Source organism: Haliotis cracherodii, unplaced genomic scaffold (assembly GCF_022045235.1).
Source record: "Haliotis cracherodii isolate W230 unplaced genomic scaffold, xgHalCrac1.p SCAF_8, whole genome shotgun sequence".
Classification (NCBI taxonomy): Eukaryota; Metazoa; Mollusca; class Gastropoda; order Lepetellida; family Haliotidae; genus Haliotis; species Haliotis cracherodii.
The window spans coordinates 8,483,424-8,495,174 of NW_027266341.1; the positions used below are offsets into that span (position 1 = coordinate 8,483,424).

At 40.3% G+C, this 11,751-nt stretch overlaps 1 protein-coding gene across 1 annotated transcript; it reads right to left on the reverse strand.

The window, feature by feature from the left end:
* Positions 1-5: 5 nt before the first annotated feature.
* LOC139450354 (uncharacterized) lies at positions 6-11,156 on the reverse strand. The gene is made up of 9 exons (XM_071232035.1): positions 9,893-11,156; positions 7,077-7,172; positions 6,191-6,304; positions 2,810-2,923; positions 1,441-1,551; positions 1,111-1,221; positions 782-892; positions 305-368; positions 6-12 (listed from the first exon to the last, which is right to left on the reverse strand). Exons 1-9 carry the CDS (start codon positions 11,151-11,153, stop codon positions 6-8), a joined length of 1,989 nt encoding a protein of 662 aa, XP_071088136.1. The 5' UTR covers positions 11,154-11,156.
* Between the last annotated feature and the right edge of the window lie 595 nt (positions 11,157-11,751).

The following is an 11,751-nucleotide window of genomic DNA, read 5'->3' on the forward strand; positions in this document are numbered from 1 at the left end:
AAGGATCACCGCCTACAACAGAAAATAGTATTGATATAGACGATATCACATATGGATTTAATGAAAGGCCGGTCATACATTTCTTGCATCCTCGACATTCTTAAGTTCAATGACTTTCAGGCTGAATATTCGATTATCGTTTTCTCTTTTTCAATTGTACAATCTTTATAATTACAAACACCATAAACATTTGGATAAAACATGTTCTCATTGTCGGATCAAAACTGTAAAAATATTTTGAAAATAGAGGCTACCTATTTCACAGTCTGTGCCATTGATACCTTCAGGACAAATACAGGTGTACCCATCGATTATGTCGACACAGGTACCGTTGTTGACACATGGGTTGCTGGCACAGTCGTCAATATCTGAAATAGATACAGATGAACATATAAAAGCAGTGACCTCGTTTTTTTATTGTTTAAACAACGCTTAAGCCATTAGAGAGGAACAGATTATTTTTTCAAAAATTAGTTTTGCAGCATTCACACACGGGTTATGGCAACATTTAATTACGTCTGAAATATTGCACTATTTGTTTCACAATGTATTTGTGACACTTGGTGACAAGTATGTGATGGATGTGAATGGACATATTGAACATGACCAGCGTATACCCGTTCCCGTTACGTGATTAGAGAGAAAAGGAATTCTCACCTGTGCTGCAGTATCCGTCTGTATAGGAATCAGCCAATACATTGCACAAATCCTGTATCAGCAAAACAAACATGCCCTCTTTACATAGCAATGGGATTCTATCGACCCAGATATGACTTCTCACCTGTGCTGCAGGTCCTGTCTGTATACCCAGGTTCACAGTCACAGGTGTAGTTGTTGACGTGGTCGACACATGTACCGTGCACACATGGGTTTGTTGCACACTCGTCTATGTCTACAAACAGTTACATGAATAATTAACCAAAACTGTCCAAATACATATCAATTATCCGAACAAACGAATTATAGTTAATGAGTACATTTTCTTTTATATCTTCGGTCGCAAATAGTCGTAATCGCCTGGAAGCATGGTGTCCGACCTAATGGGGTTCGGGCTAATGAGGTTATAATACTGAAAATAAAACCTGTGTCAGACAGGGAAGGCCTTCTCACCTGTGTTGCAGTTCAAGCCTGTATACCCAGGTTCACAGTCACAGGTGTAGTTGTTGACGTGGTCGACACATGTACCGTGCACACATGGGTTTGTTGCACACTCGTCTATGTCTACAAACAGTTACATGAAGAATTAACCAAAACTGTCCAAATACATATTAATTATCTGAACAAACGAATTATAGTTAAAGAGTACATTTCCTTTTATATCTTCGGTCGCAGATAGTCGTAATCGCCTGGAAAGCATGGTGTCCGACCTAATGGGGTTCGGGCTAATGAGGTTATAATACTGAAAATAAAACCTGTGTCAGACAGGAAAGGCCTTCTCACCTGTGTTGCAGTTCTTGTCTGTATACCCAGGTTCACAGTCACAGGTGTAGTTGTTGACGTGGTCGACACATGTACCGTGCACACATGGGTTTGTTGCACACTCGTTGATATCTACAAACAGTTACATTATGAATTAACAGGAACTAATTATGCTTGTTTGATTATGAATGTGCCATGTGTTATGTGTTATGTGTTATGTGCTTTCACGGTCGTAATGATACCTCTATATATCACAGCTAATATCATAATAATTGCCACAATCGACGTCGGGGCTGAGAACTAAACATAAAATCCAATAGCCTGCAATAGAAATTATTTAGTTCAATAATCATGTGTATGATATATTTTCATAGTTATACTGTACAATGATTGTCAAATGTATTTTGAATGAGATATTTGGATAAATAAGTACCTTATTCAATACAACCCCTAGTAATTCGTTCAAACACATAACATGAGCACGTTAATTAAGATTTAGAATAATATAATTTCATTTTCAAAGGGTTTCGATGTAAACCAATGATAAGAGCATTTATCCAAACGAAAATAAACATCTTAAGTCTTTGATAACCATATAAAAGTTGGAAAAACATGAAGGCATGATGTGTTTTATGGATAGCATCCTCTTTATTGTTTGTAACGACATTTGAGGGGCAAGATGATACTGAAAGGTCGTAACAGTGAAACCACGTCATTCCAGATACATACATCTCCCGACCAAAAAAGAATGATTCCCTTAAACAAATTAAGTCGCTACAAACATTGATCGCCGGAGAAGCATGGGGTCTGGAGTAATTGGGAATGAACACATGGTGTCCGAACTAATGGGATACGAACTAATGGTGTCCGCACTAATGGTGTCCGAACTATTGGTGTCCGAACTAATGGGGCTCGGACTAATGGTGTCCGCACTAATGGGATACGAACTATTGGTGTCCGAACTAATGGTTTCCGAACTATTGGTGTCCGAACTAATGGGATACGGACTAATGGTGTCCGAACTAATGGTTTCCGCACTAATGGTGTCCGCACTAATGGTGCCCGGACCAATGAGGTACGGACTATCGGGGCCTAAACTAAAGGGGCTCGGACTAATGGTTTCCGCACTAATGGTGTCCGCACTAATGGTGCCCGGACCAATGAGGTACGGACTATCGGGGCCTAAGCTAACGGGGCTCGGACTAATGGTTTCCGCACTAATGGTGTCCGCACTAATGGTGCCCGGACCAATGAGGTACGGACTATCGGGGCCTAAACTAATGGGGCTCGGACTAATGGTGTCCGCACAAATGGTGTTCGAATAAATGGGCTACGGACTATCGGGGTCCGAAATAATTGGGCTAGAGCACAGCAATGCAGCGATACTCACCTATCTCGCAGAGGCTGCCTCTGTATCCAGCAGTACAGTTGCAGCTGTATGACTCCAGCTGATCGACGCAGCTGCCGTTTGCACAGCTGTTGTTGGCGCAACTATCTATGACATCTGGAAATACAAAACCTTCAGGTCCACGAAAAAGATTTTTCAACAATAAAAAGTCGCATTCCCCTTTTAAAACTTCAGACATGGCATGTAAAATCAATCTTATGAGATCTGATGAGACAGAACGGATACTGCGTTCACATGAACTGCTGTAAATTTCATATCTCTATATTGACGTGACTCCTGAGGTCTGAACGTTTGTCCTAATAACTGTAATCTCAAAGTACACCTACACTACATTTCGAAAGTAACTTTCCCTAGATTTTCGGGAAATGTCTCAACACTAATGCGAAAAAACCTGCGGTATTATCGTGCTATCTTAGAGGCATTGTCCTCACATTACAGCCAGGTTTATGTTTCTTATCCAACGGGCGTCCGTCCCGTTGTGGTGTAGTTACCTGAACATATGTCCAATGTATGAATTAAAGGTGACACTCATGAATGTGAGAGCCTAATAATGTACTGCTTTAACAACATCAAACACTGGAACATTTGACGTTGAGAGGCCTACAACCAGTTATAGGACCTAGGAACGTGACAAAAACATTTATTTTCCATAATCATAAGAAATCTCTGCTCTGTCTAGTATACGGTTCCGTCTACATCATAAGCATGTGTTTATGAATCACTCCCAAACAGTGATGACACCAGGTATTCGAGAAATTGTGAAACATTCCATTCCAAACTCAACTGTGCACATTGTTGTCAGCATACTAAAATTACAAAACTGTGCCAAATTCGTTCAGTGTTGGTCAAGCCATAAACATACTCTGAGTTGGGTTTTACGCCGCTTTTAATTTACAGCATTCCAGTTAGATCAAGGCGTGTCAGCTTAATGTGGGAGGAAAGCCCACCTCGGTGAAACCCACGAGCACGGGTATGGTGCTGACAACCCTAGAAACATAATCGGGGCAAACCGGGATTAGAACCTTAGACGAGTGAGTGAGTGAGTATGGTTTTACGCCGCTTTTAGCAATATTCCAGCAATATCACGGCGGGGGACACCAGAAATTGGGTTCACACATTGTACCCATGTCGGGAATCGAACCCGGGTCTTCGGCGTGACGAGCGAACGCTTTAACCACTAGGCTACCCGACCGCCCATGAACCTTAGACGAACCATGGTCAACGTGAGGATCTTTCCTACTGTGATGTGAGTATACTCTACGTCAATTTCCTACTAAGATCCGCTGCAGAATATTGACAATACGCACCCTAACGATATTCCATTGTCTTCATGGAAATTTAAAATGTGTCATACATTTTCATATGTAATTAGATGTTTAGTACGTGTTTAGTATAATACATCAGACATACGAAATAAACTGAGGAAATAATTATAGCAAAAGAAGAGAACCAGAAGATGAAGAAAATCACATTTCAAATAGACAGTTGAGTTGAAATAAGCGACTTATTGCTTTCTACACCATTGGTGTTTTGAAAAATGCTGAAATGCAAACACATAATTTTCAGCATAATTTTGAAAATAAACGTTTGAAAATGTGTACGTATTTCTTCACTTACATAGTAAATCCAAGTAGACAATAATTCTCTATTCGCTTTTCCTTTGTTTCTATCTTTTGCATGTCATTGTTCGCAGCACATGGTATCCAAAGGCGTGGAAGTCAAATGTAAAAAGGTGTAGTTGTCGTTTTAGGAGCGAAGTTGATGTTTTCAGGAGATGTATTATTTTACTGCGTGTGTAATCAACAGATCCGGGGGGCAAGACAGCTACCTTGACACAATTTGTTTACAATGTGGAGTGGACTTACGCTTAGATGACGCAGTCACACTTTTGAATTGCTCTTGGTCATTTCATACAGTTATAAGACAACATGTAAACAAGAAATCAGGCACACCTATGATGTGATAACGCTCTGGCGATATTTTCGGAGTTGGTAATTTCAATGTTTAAGTCTATCATGACCACATTGATATTTTGGATCAAAGCTGTCTTTCCATATCTTGGATTAAAATATGTTTAAGTTTGTGAATCATCATCAAAAAGAGAATGGCAATCTGCACAGTCGTTTCGTCTCAAGCCCCAAGTGAATGCGCAATGACAAAAAGTCGGTAAAATCAGTCGGCAATACTTGACAAAACACACTTTTTTGCAGACTAAATATAAATTGTCTTGCACGAATAACTACACATTTGACATCGGCGGCCTGATACTGAAACATTCACTTGTATTTGACATGGATGCATAATCCGAATTGGCCGTTTGTTGCTGAAGTTCATGACAGGAAAAGGCCGAGAAGCGGTAACCACTTAACTAATCTCACCATATTTCTCAATCCGTAGCACAGTATAATATATGAATGTTGGGGTTTCAGTGAAGCAGGCTCGATATCTGTAGATTTTATTCGAAACAAAACAGATGCTATGTTTTTTGAAGTCTCGTCAGTGGGAACAACTGCAAACGTTTCATGTCTGGTAAATTGAAAAGGATGTTTTAACGTAACTTGTAGACCTGACTACATCCACATTAGCCGCTAAGGATGAGATCAAAGCGTGTGTATTATTCCATCCCTTTGTTTATTTTATGTTCTATTGCCATTTTGCCAACACACGGAACACAGGCGTGGCAGTGACACACATCATAAGGGGACCTTATCTATAATACAGCTGCACAGGATGTTATGATATGAAGTGTCTGACTTCACTGCATTTTCATCTCGGTACATGATGTGACCGACTCCGTGGTCTAGCGGCAACGCGTCCTCCTGGAGAGCGGAAGGTCCGGGGTTCGATCCCCGGCCCCAGTTGGAGCATTTTAAAAAGTAACATATCATTGATCATATAGGTTTTATATTATGCTTGTATGATAAAGTGTGCAAACGGCGTTGTAGTCGTCAGGAGCACCTACGGCAAAAGAATGTAGATTTATCCCTGTCATTGGACAGTCAGATAACATAATGTGTTTATTAAACATAAATACTCGTCTTAGAAAAATTTAAACAGAGACCAGCGTGCATCCTTAATTCATGACCTACATCATAGATACCGGACAAGTGAAGATCCGGGTAGAGTATAGGTCTTCAATGCTTGTCGTAAGAGACGACTGACGGCATCGGGTACTCAGGCTCGCTGATTTGCTTGATGCATGTCATCGTATCCCAATTGCGTAGATCGATGCTCATGATGTCAATCATAGGATTATCTGTTCCAGACTCGATTATTGACAGACCGCCGTCATATAGCTGGAATATTGCTGAGTGCGGCGTTATAAAACCACAAACAAACAAATCATAGACACCAGCTACTTACCGGTCTCACAATGGGCTCCTCCCGTTCCATTGACACAGCCACATTGGTAGAGGTTCTTCAGATCAGTACAGCCACTGGAGTACTGGCAGGGGTCCACGGCGCAGCCGCCTGAAGCTTGAACAAAGGAAGGTATTACACAAGTGAAGGAAAGATTCACAGCATACAAAATCACGAAAAGGAAAATAATGGTGATATCAAGAGGACATAAGGGATATAGTTCGCTCAATGAACAATGACAAACACAATATGACATCACACCAAGAAGCACAAAGAACGATCTCTGGCATCATGAACACATTACACAGCAGATGATGTAGTTTCATATGTTCGGCTCACATATTTGGTGTGGAGTTTCGTGAGTAATAATTATAAGTTAACAATAAATATCTATGAAAACGTGATTCGATCTAAAATTCAAAGGGAATCGTCTACAGTAATGCCACATTATGTTGTAAGAATATCTGCATATATTTCAAAAGGAAGGAAATGTACACAGCGTCAAGGTGCAAACACGTACCGTCACTACACTGGTATTCAAGGTATGCATAATGACGAAAACGAGATAGTGATATTAAGAGGGGATATATTTCATCCAATTGACAATGACAAACAAATATGATATCACACTAAGAAGCACAAACCGCGACCCCATTCACCATGAACACATTACACAGTACCTGACGTAGTATCACATGCGTGTGTCACATTGTGTGTTGAGTTCAGCAAGAAATAATTGATAAGTGACTGTCAAGACGTTTTAGTTTAATCTGGCATTCAAAGGTTTTTGTCTTCTTGATAGTGATGTTAATTCACGATTTGTTATGATAAAACCTGTAAATATTGGATCACGAACAAATATATTCAGTGACAATGTGAAAACACTTACTGTCACTACACTGGTATTCAAAATATCCTGAAGTACACGAGCAAGGATACGGAGTACCATCCGAACACACTGTCGAGGCGGGACACGCGGTTTTATCTGAAATAAATAAACCTAAGGGTGCAGAATAATCCTTTGTATTAGCTGTGTAATATAAGAACTTTGAATGCAGAATTTTGTCGACTTTGACTGTATCATTCGTTAAGCGTTTAACAACATTAAGCAGGATATGTAATAACATAAATTATTACCCAAGGGGTAAGTCATGTCGTTGCACATATTTCTGATATTTGTACAGCGTGCACTATCAGCAGGCTTAATTTACAAACGTGTGTAAGCCAGCGGCCTATATCACATAGTATTACAATATATTCACATATCACATTTCAGTCATTCTACGCTTTTGACTGGCTGATCGTGAACTGCTTTCGCTACATGGATATTCATTTGTTCATATTTCGATTACACGAACACAGTTTTGTTGACGCCACACATGCAACCAAACAAAGTAATTCAAACTGAATAATTTTCACAACAAAATGTTGAAGTATTTTAGAGTCAGTGAGTGAGATGGGTGTTACCCTTTAGAAGAAAATCAATAATATTATCTTATTGAGTAGCATATTATTCTGATTGTCTGTTTCACTGAATGAACGTTTGCCAGCTTAGAATGGCCGAAGAATTTGGGATGAGGCTACACAGTAGGATTATTGACCCCTGGTGTACAGTACATTCGCCCTGTGTACTCAAAAGAACACACCTGCTGGTACATGATCAGATGGTGGAAACACGAATACGTTCATACACCCGACACACAAGTGTCAAAACGTGAGATGTCACCCTGGGCAAGTGGCTTAGTTCAGATGTGCCTCTGTTCACCCAGCAGGGAATGGGTACCATATGAGCTGGATGTAAAAACCCTCTAGCGCCAGTAGGCAGCTTAGGTTGTATACTCCCCAGGGAGTTGAGAATGATAACTTGAATGAAATCGGATCCATTGGCCGAGGGACATATAAAACGACAGTACTAGTGCCTGGATAAGTGCAGTACATAAATTATGATATATAAAAAATAGAACATAACGGACATTACTAATAACTAAGTTATTCCCTAAATTGTTCTGCAGATAACAAAAGAGCAATACGTGCTGTTTTACGTTATCGTTTCTGATACTGCCGTATTGGGTCGGTCGCTTATAATTGCGGCTTCAAGTTCCCTACAGATTTGTTTTGGTGGGCATGATCATTTATGAACACTAAACACATAGTCTGGGCAGCAAGTTACATTTGCACTAAACTACTGGTAATCCAGGATAAGTTGAGTCAACTCACAAAACGCGTTTGAGACAAGTAGGCGGTGCACAGAATTTGGGCAAACATATTTAGTTTGTTACAGGTAGAGAGGGTGTACGCATGTAGTGCACGTGCAGGTCATGGCGATGAACTAGACTACGCTCCCGTGGACACACGTGTTGCTCATAAGATTATTAAGAGGTCGGCGTGACGAGTCGATACAAGAATTCTCTAAAAATTGTTTGATATAAAGAAGATAATTACAAACAAATAAACATGTCAAAGCTATCATTAACCAGTTATATCCCGCAAGCATATGAATATGCTGAAATCCTCAAAAACAATCACAAGATGCCTCGCACACACGCACATACATACACAATCTTAACGTATATAAGCGCACTGACGCGACATTAAATCTCACGCCACCTCAGATCACAGGCAGGGTTGGCAGCGTTAGACATTTTGAACGCCTTGGTTTCAACGCAAACTAAATAAAACGAAGGAACGAGCCACAACAGGAAACATCCAGTGAAACATCCACTGAAACATCTGCTGAAACATTCAGTGAACTATACGTGAAACATATCCAACAGTGCACTTCGTCAAAGTGTTTCGCGCTTGAAGTACGGTTTGTCGTTAGCCTTGACTGTGTTGCCATTTCAGTTGAAAAGCTTTAAAATTTGCAAAACACGTACAGTTTTCAAGGCCGTAGTTAACTTTTTTGACCTTGACCTTTCTAGGTGCAATATAGACGTCAATGAAACTGCTTGTTTTCGTTGTTTCCTTTTCAAATTAAATAAGTTATTGTAAATAGAATATTACACTTGCTTCATATAAAACGGATTTAATATCAATATAAACGTCGGGCAAATTGAACATTTGTTCACTCAGGGCATAGACCTGATATTGAATTGAAGCGTGTAAAGATGCAATAAAAACATAGAATTTAAAGAGGCTAAATCGGTAGCAAGGTATATGTCCCGCTACAATGTTAGCTTGAAATGAACATCCGAGTTCTACATGTTATGTCATAATCGCTTTAAAAACGATGCCAATGTGAACCTATTCTATATTTCAATATGTCCAATGAAACCGATTGATCACACACTTGAGGTATTTAAATTGGAATCCTTGTTACTTGTAATGTGACCCGAAGGCTATGGTCTAATTAAGACTTAGTTACATTCACAAGCTATATTGAATTCTGGCTTCAATGTTCATTATGACCCATGCTCATGATGTCAATCACTGGAATATCTGGTTCAGACCCATGTAACCACAGACCCCAGTCATATAGTTTGAATATTGCTGAGTGCGACGTCAACAAATCTAATAACAAACAAACACTAACTCAAAACAAGCTTTGTGATGTATGGGTACGACAACTTATTATTGTAATGTGAAAACATTTTCTTTTATATACTCTCAGTGTTTGCAGTTACAGTTGTCAACGTTAACTGACAGGTTAAAATGATAACTTGATAATGGACAGGTAGCAATTGTGAACGTTGATACTGTACTTACCAACATCATTTGTCAGATTCATTCCGGCTGGATGGGTATATACACACCGACTGTCACTATACGGAAACATGTACATCATAGCTCCAAATGGAAAATCATCTACGTGGGTCAGGCGGTAGAATCCTGGTGATGTCAACTCCACTGATGCCTCAGAGAAACAGCTGCCTTTAATAACTTTGAATTGGGGAAATATCTGTGGTCGTATTCCGAGAACCTTGTCAGTGGGAACAATGACTGTTATATACATTTTCTTCAGGTCATATGTCGGATGAAGAACGGGTTTTCCAATATCATAAGAGCTGGAGTATAGACTAGTCGGTGGAACTATTGCCAGTGAGGGTGTGCCTATAGTCATCTGCACAACAAGAACTGGTTTGTCGGCTTCAATGTACACTGGACCTGTGGTAGAGTCAACAGTTATGTCATGAGACTCCCGTGCACCCACGGAGAAAGATATACCACTGACGGACGGGGAGCGTACGGAGGTCGACGCTTTTGATCCAACAACTCTGTATATAGCACCACCAGTACTTGGTGGCGGTTCGGGCAAGTAAAAGCTTCTTCCAAATGACTTCACAGGCAATAACATTTCTTGCATGCCGTCTTTAACTCTTGTAGAATACTTCATGTTATGCCCACTAATCACAGCCACAGGTTTGTCACTGGTGATCAGTGTTCCAGTAATGTCCTCTGCACAGTAGGCACCAACTGTCTGATACTTGTTGAGTGTAAATGTTCTGCTCTCCCCATTGAAGAATGTCCCACTGCCACACCCACCTGCCATGAGGGGTCCTTGTATCTTAAGACTGATGTTCACCTGGGTATTGGTCTCCGTAGCGATGATGAGGAAAGCAGTCTGTGTCTTCTTTGTGTAGGGAAGTTCAGGGTCAGGAGATGTGGTATTATCAATGTGTGTCACTACAATGTATTTCGTGGATAAAGTCTCAATCGGCAAGGCAAGGTATCCTTCTCCTCGATTAACAAGTACGTGGTAACAGAACAAGGTTATTTCCTCAGTGGACGTAAAGTAGAATGACATGTCAGTCACCTGTAGGTTGGCTTTGTAATAAAAACTTTCATCAACTTTGTACTTGTAGTCTACCATGCCTTGGATGTGTAAATCTTCTGAAATACCGAATCCACTCTCAACGTGAACAGTGGCATTGAACTCAGATAGAATCACAAAGAACATGTCAGGAAAGCTTCCAGATTGGTATGGTTGTTCAAAGAACGCTGCAACGAATCGTCGTCCCTTTGGCATCGCTGAAGCACCTGAAGACAAACGAGAAAAACCGGTTAAATATTGGGAAATATTCTTGCAAGTGTCTTGGTTGGAGCAACGAAAACAAGACGTCAACATTTGATACATAGATGGGTTTGAGAGTGGGATGGTTAAGTGATTGGATGGTTAGTGGGCGGACGGGCCAGATGTTATCGAATTTGGAAAGGAACAGCTGGGTAGGCTAAATGCAAGATGAACCGGTCGACAACCCTATTTATTTATCATGAATAATATTATACACAGTGACTTCATAAATGTGTAAACGTTGTCCACAGGGTGTATTCGTTTGCTTATAGCAATGAACAAAAACACATTCAGTGGTAGTCACCCGAATGCAGAAAAGCAGCCATGTGATATACAACGATAACACGTGAAGGGCGCGTCATACCAAAAGATAAAGTATAATTTTGCGAGGAACTTGTGTACGGCGGTTTTACAGATATGAAACAAAGTCCGACCGGCTCAGAGTAAGTATAGTGTGTCCAAGTATAACACGACGTGAAACCCCATATCACCTCACTCCTATCTTATTTCGTGAATAAAATCCATTATTATGTATTTGGTGATGAAATACTCG

What these genes read in the sequence shown, in the direction of transcription:
- LOC139450354 (XM_071232035.1), bottom strand. Translation starts at nt 11,153, where the DNA reads ATGCCAAAGGGACGACGATTCGTTGCAGCGTTCTTTGAACAACCATAC. An exon ending in TGAATACCAGTGTAGTGACA is followed by an intron (nt 6,305 to 7,076) that starts GTAAGTGTTTTC and finishes CCTTTGTTCAAG; the next exon opens with CTTCAGGCGGCTGCGCCGTG. An exon ending in AGGCTTGAACTGCAACACAG is followed by an intron (nt 893 to 1,110) that starts GTGAGAAGGCCT and finishes AACTGTTTGTAG; the next exon opens with ACATAGACGAGTGTGCAACA.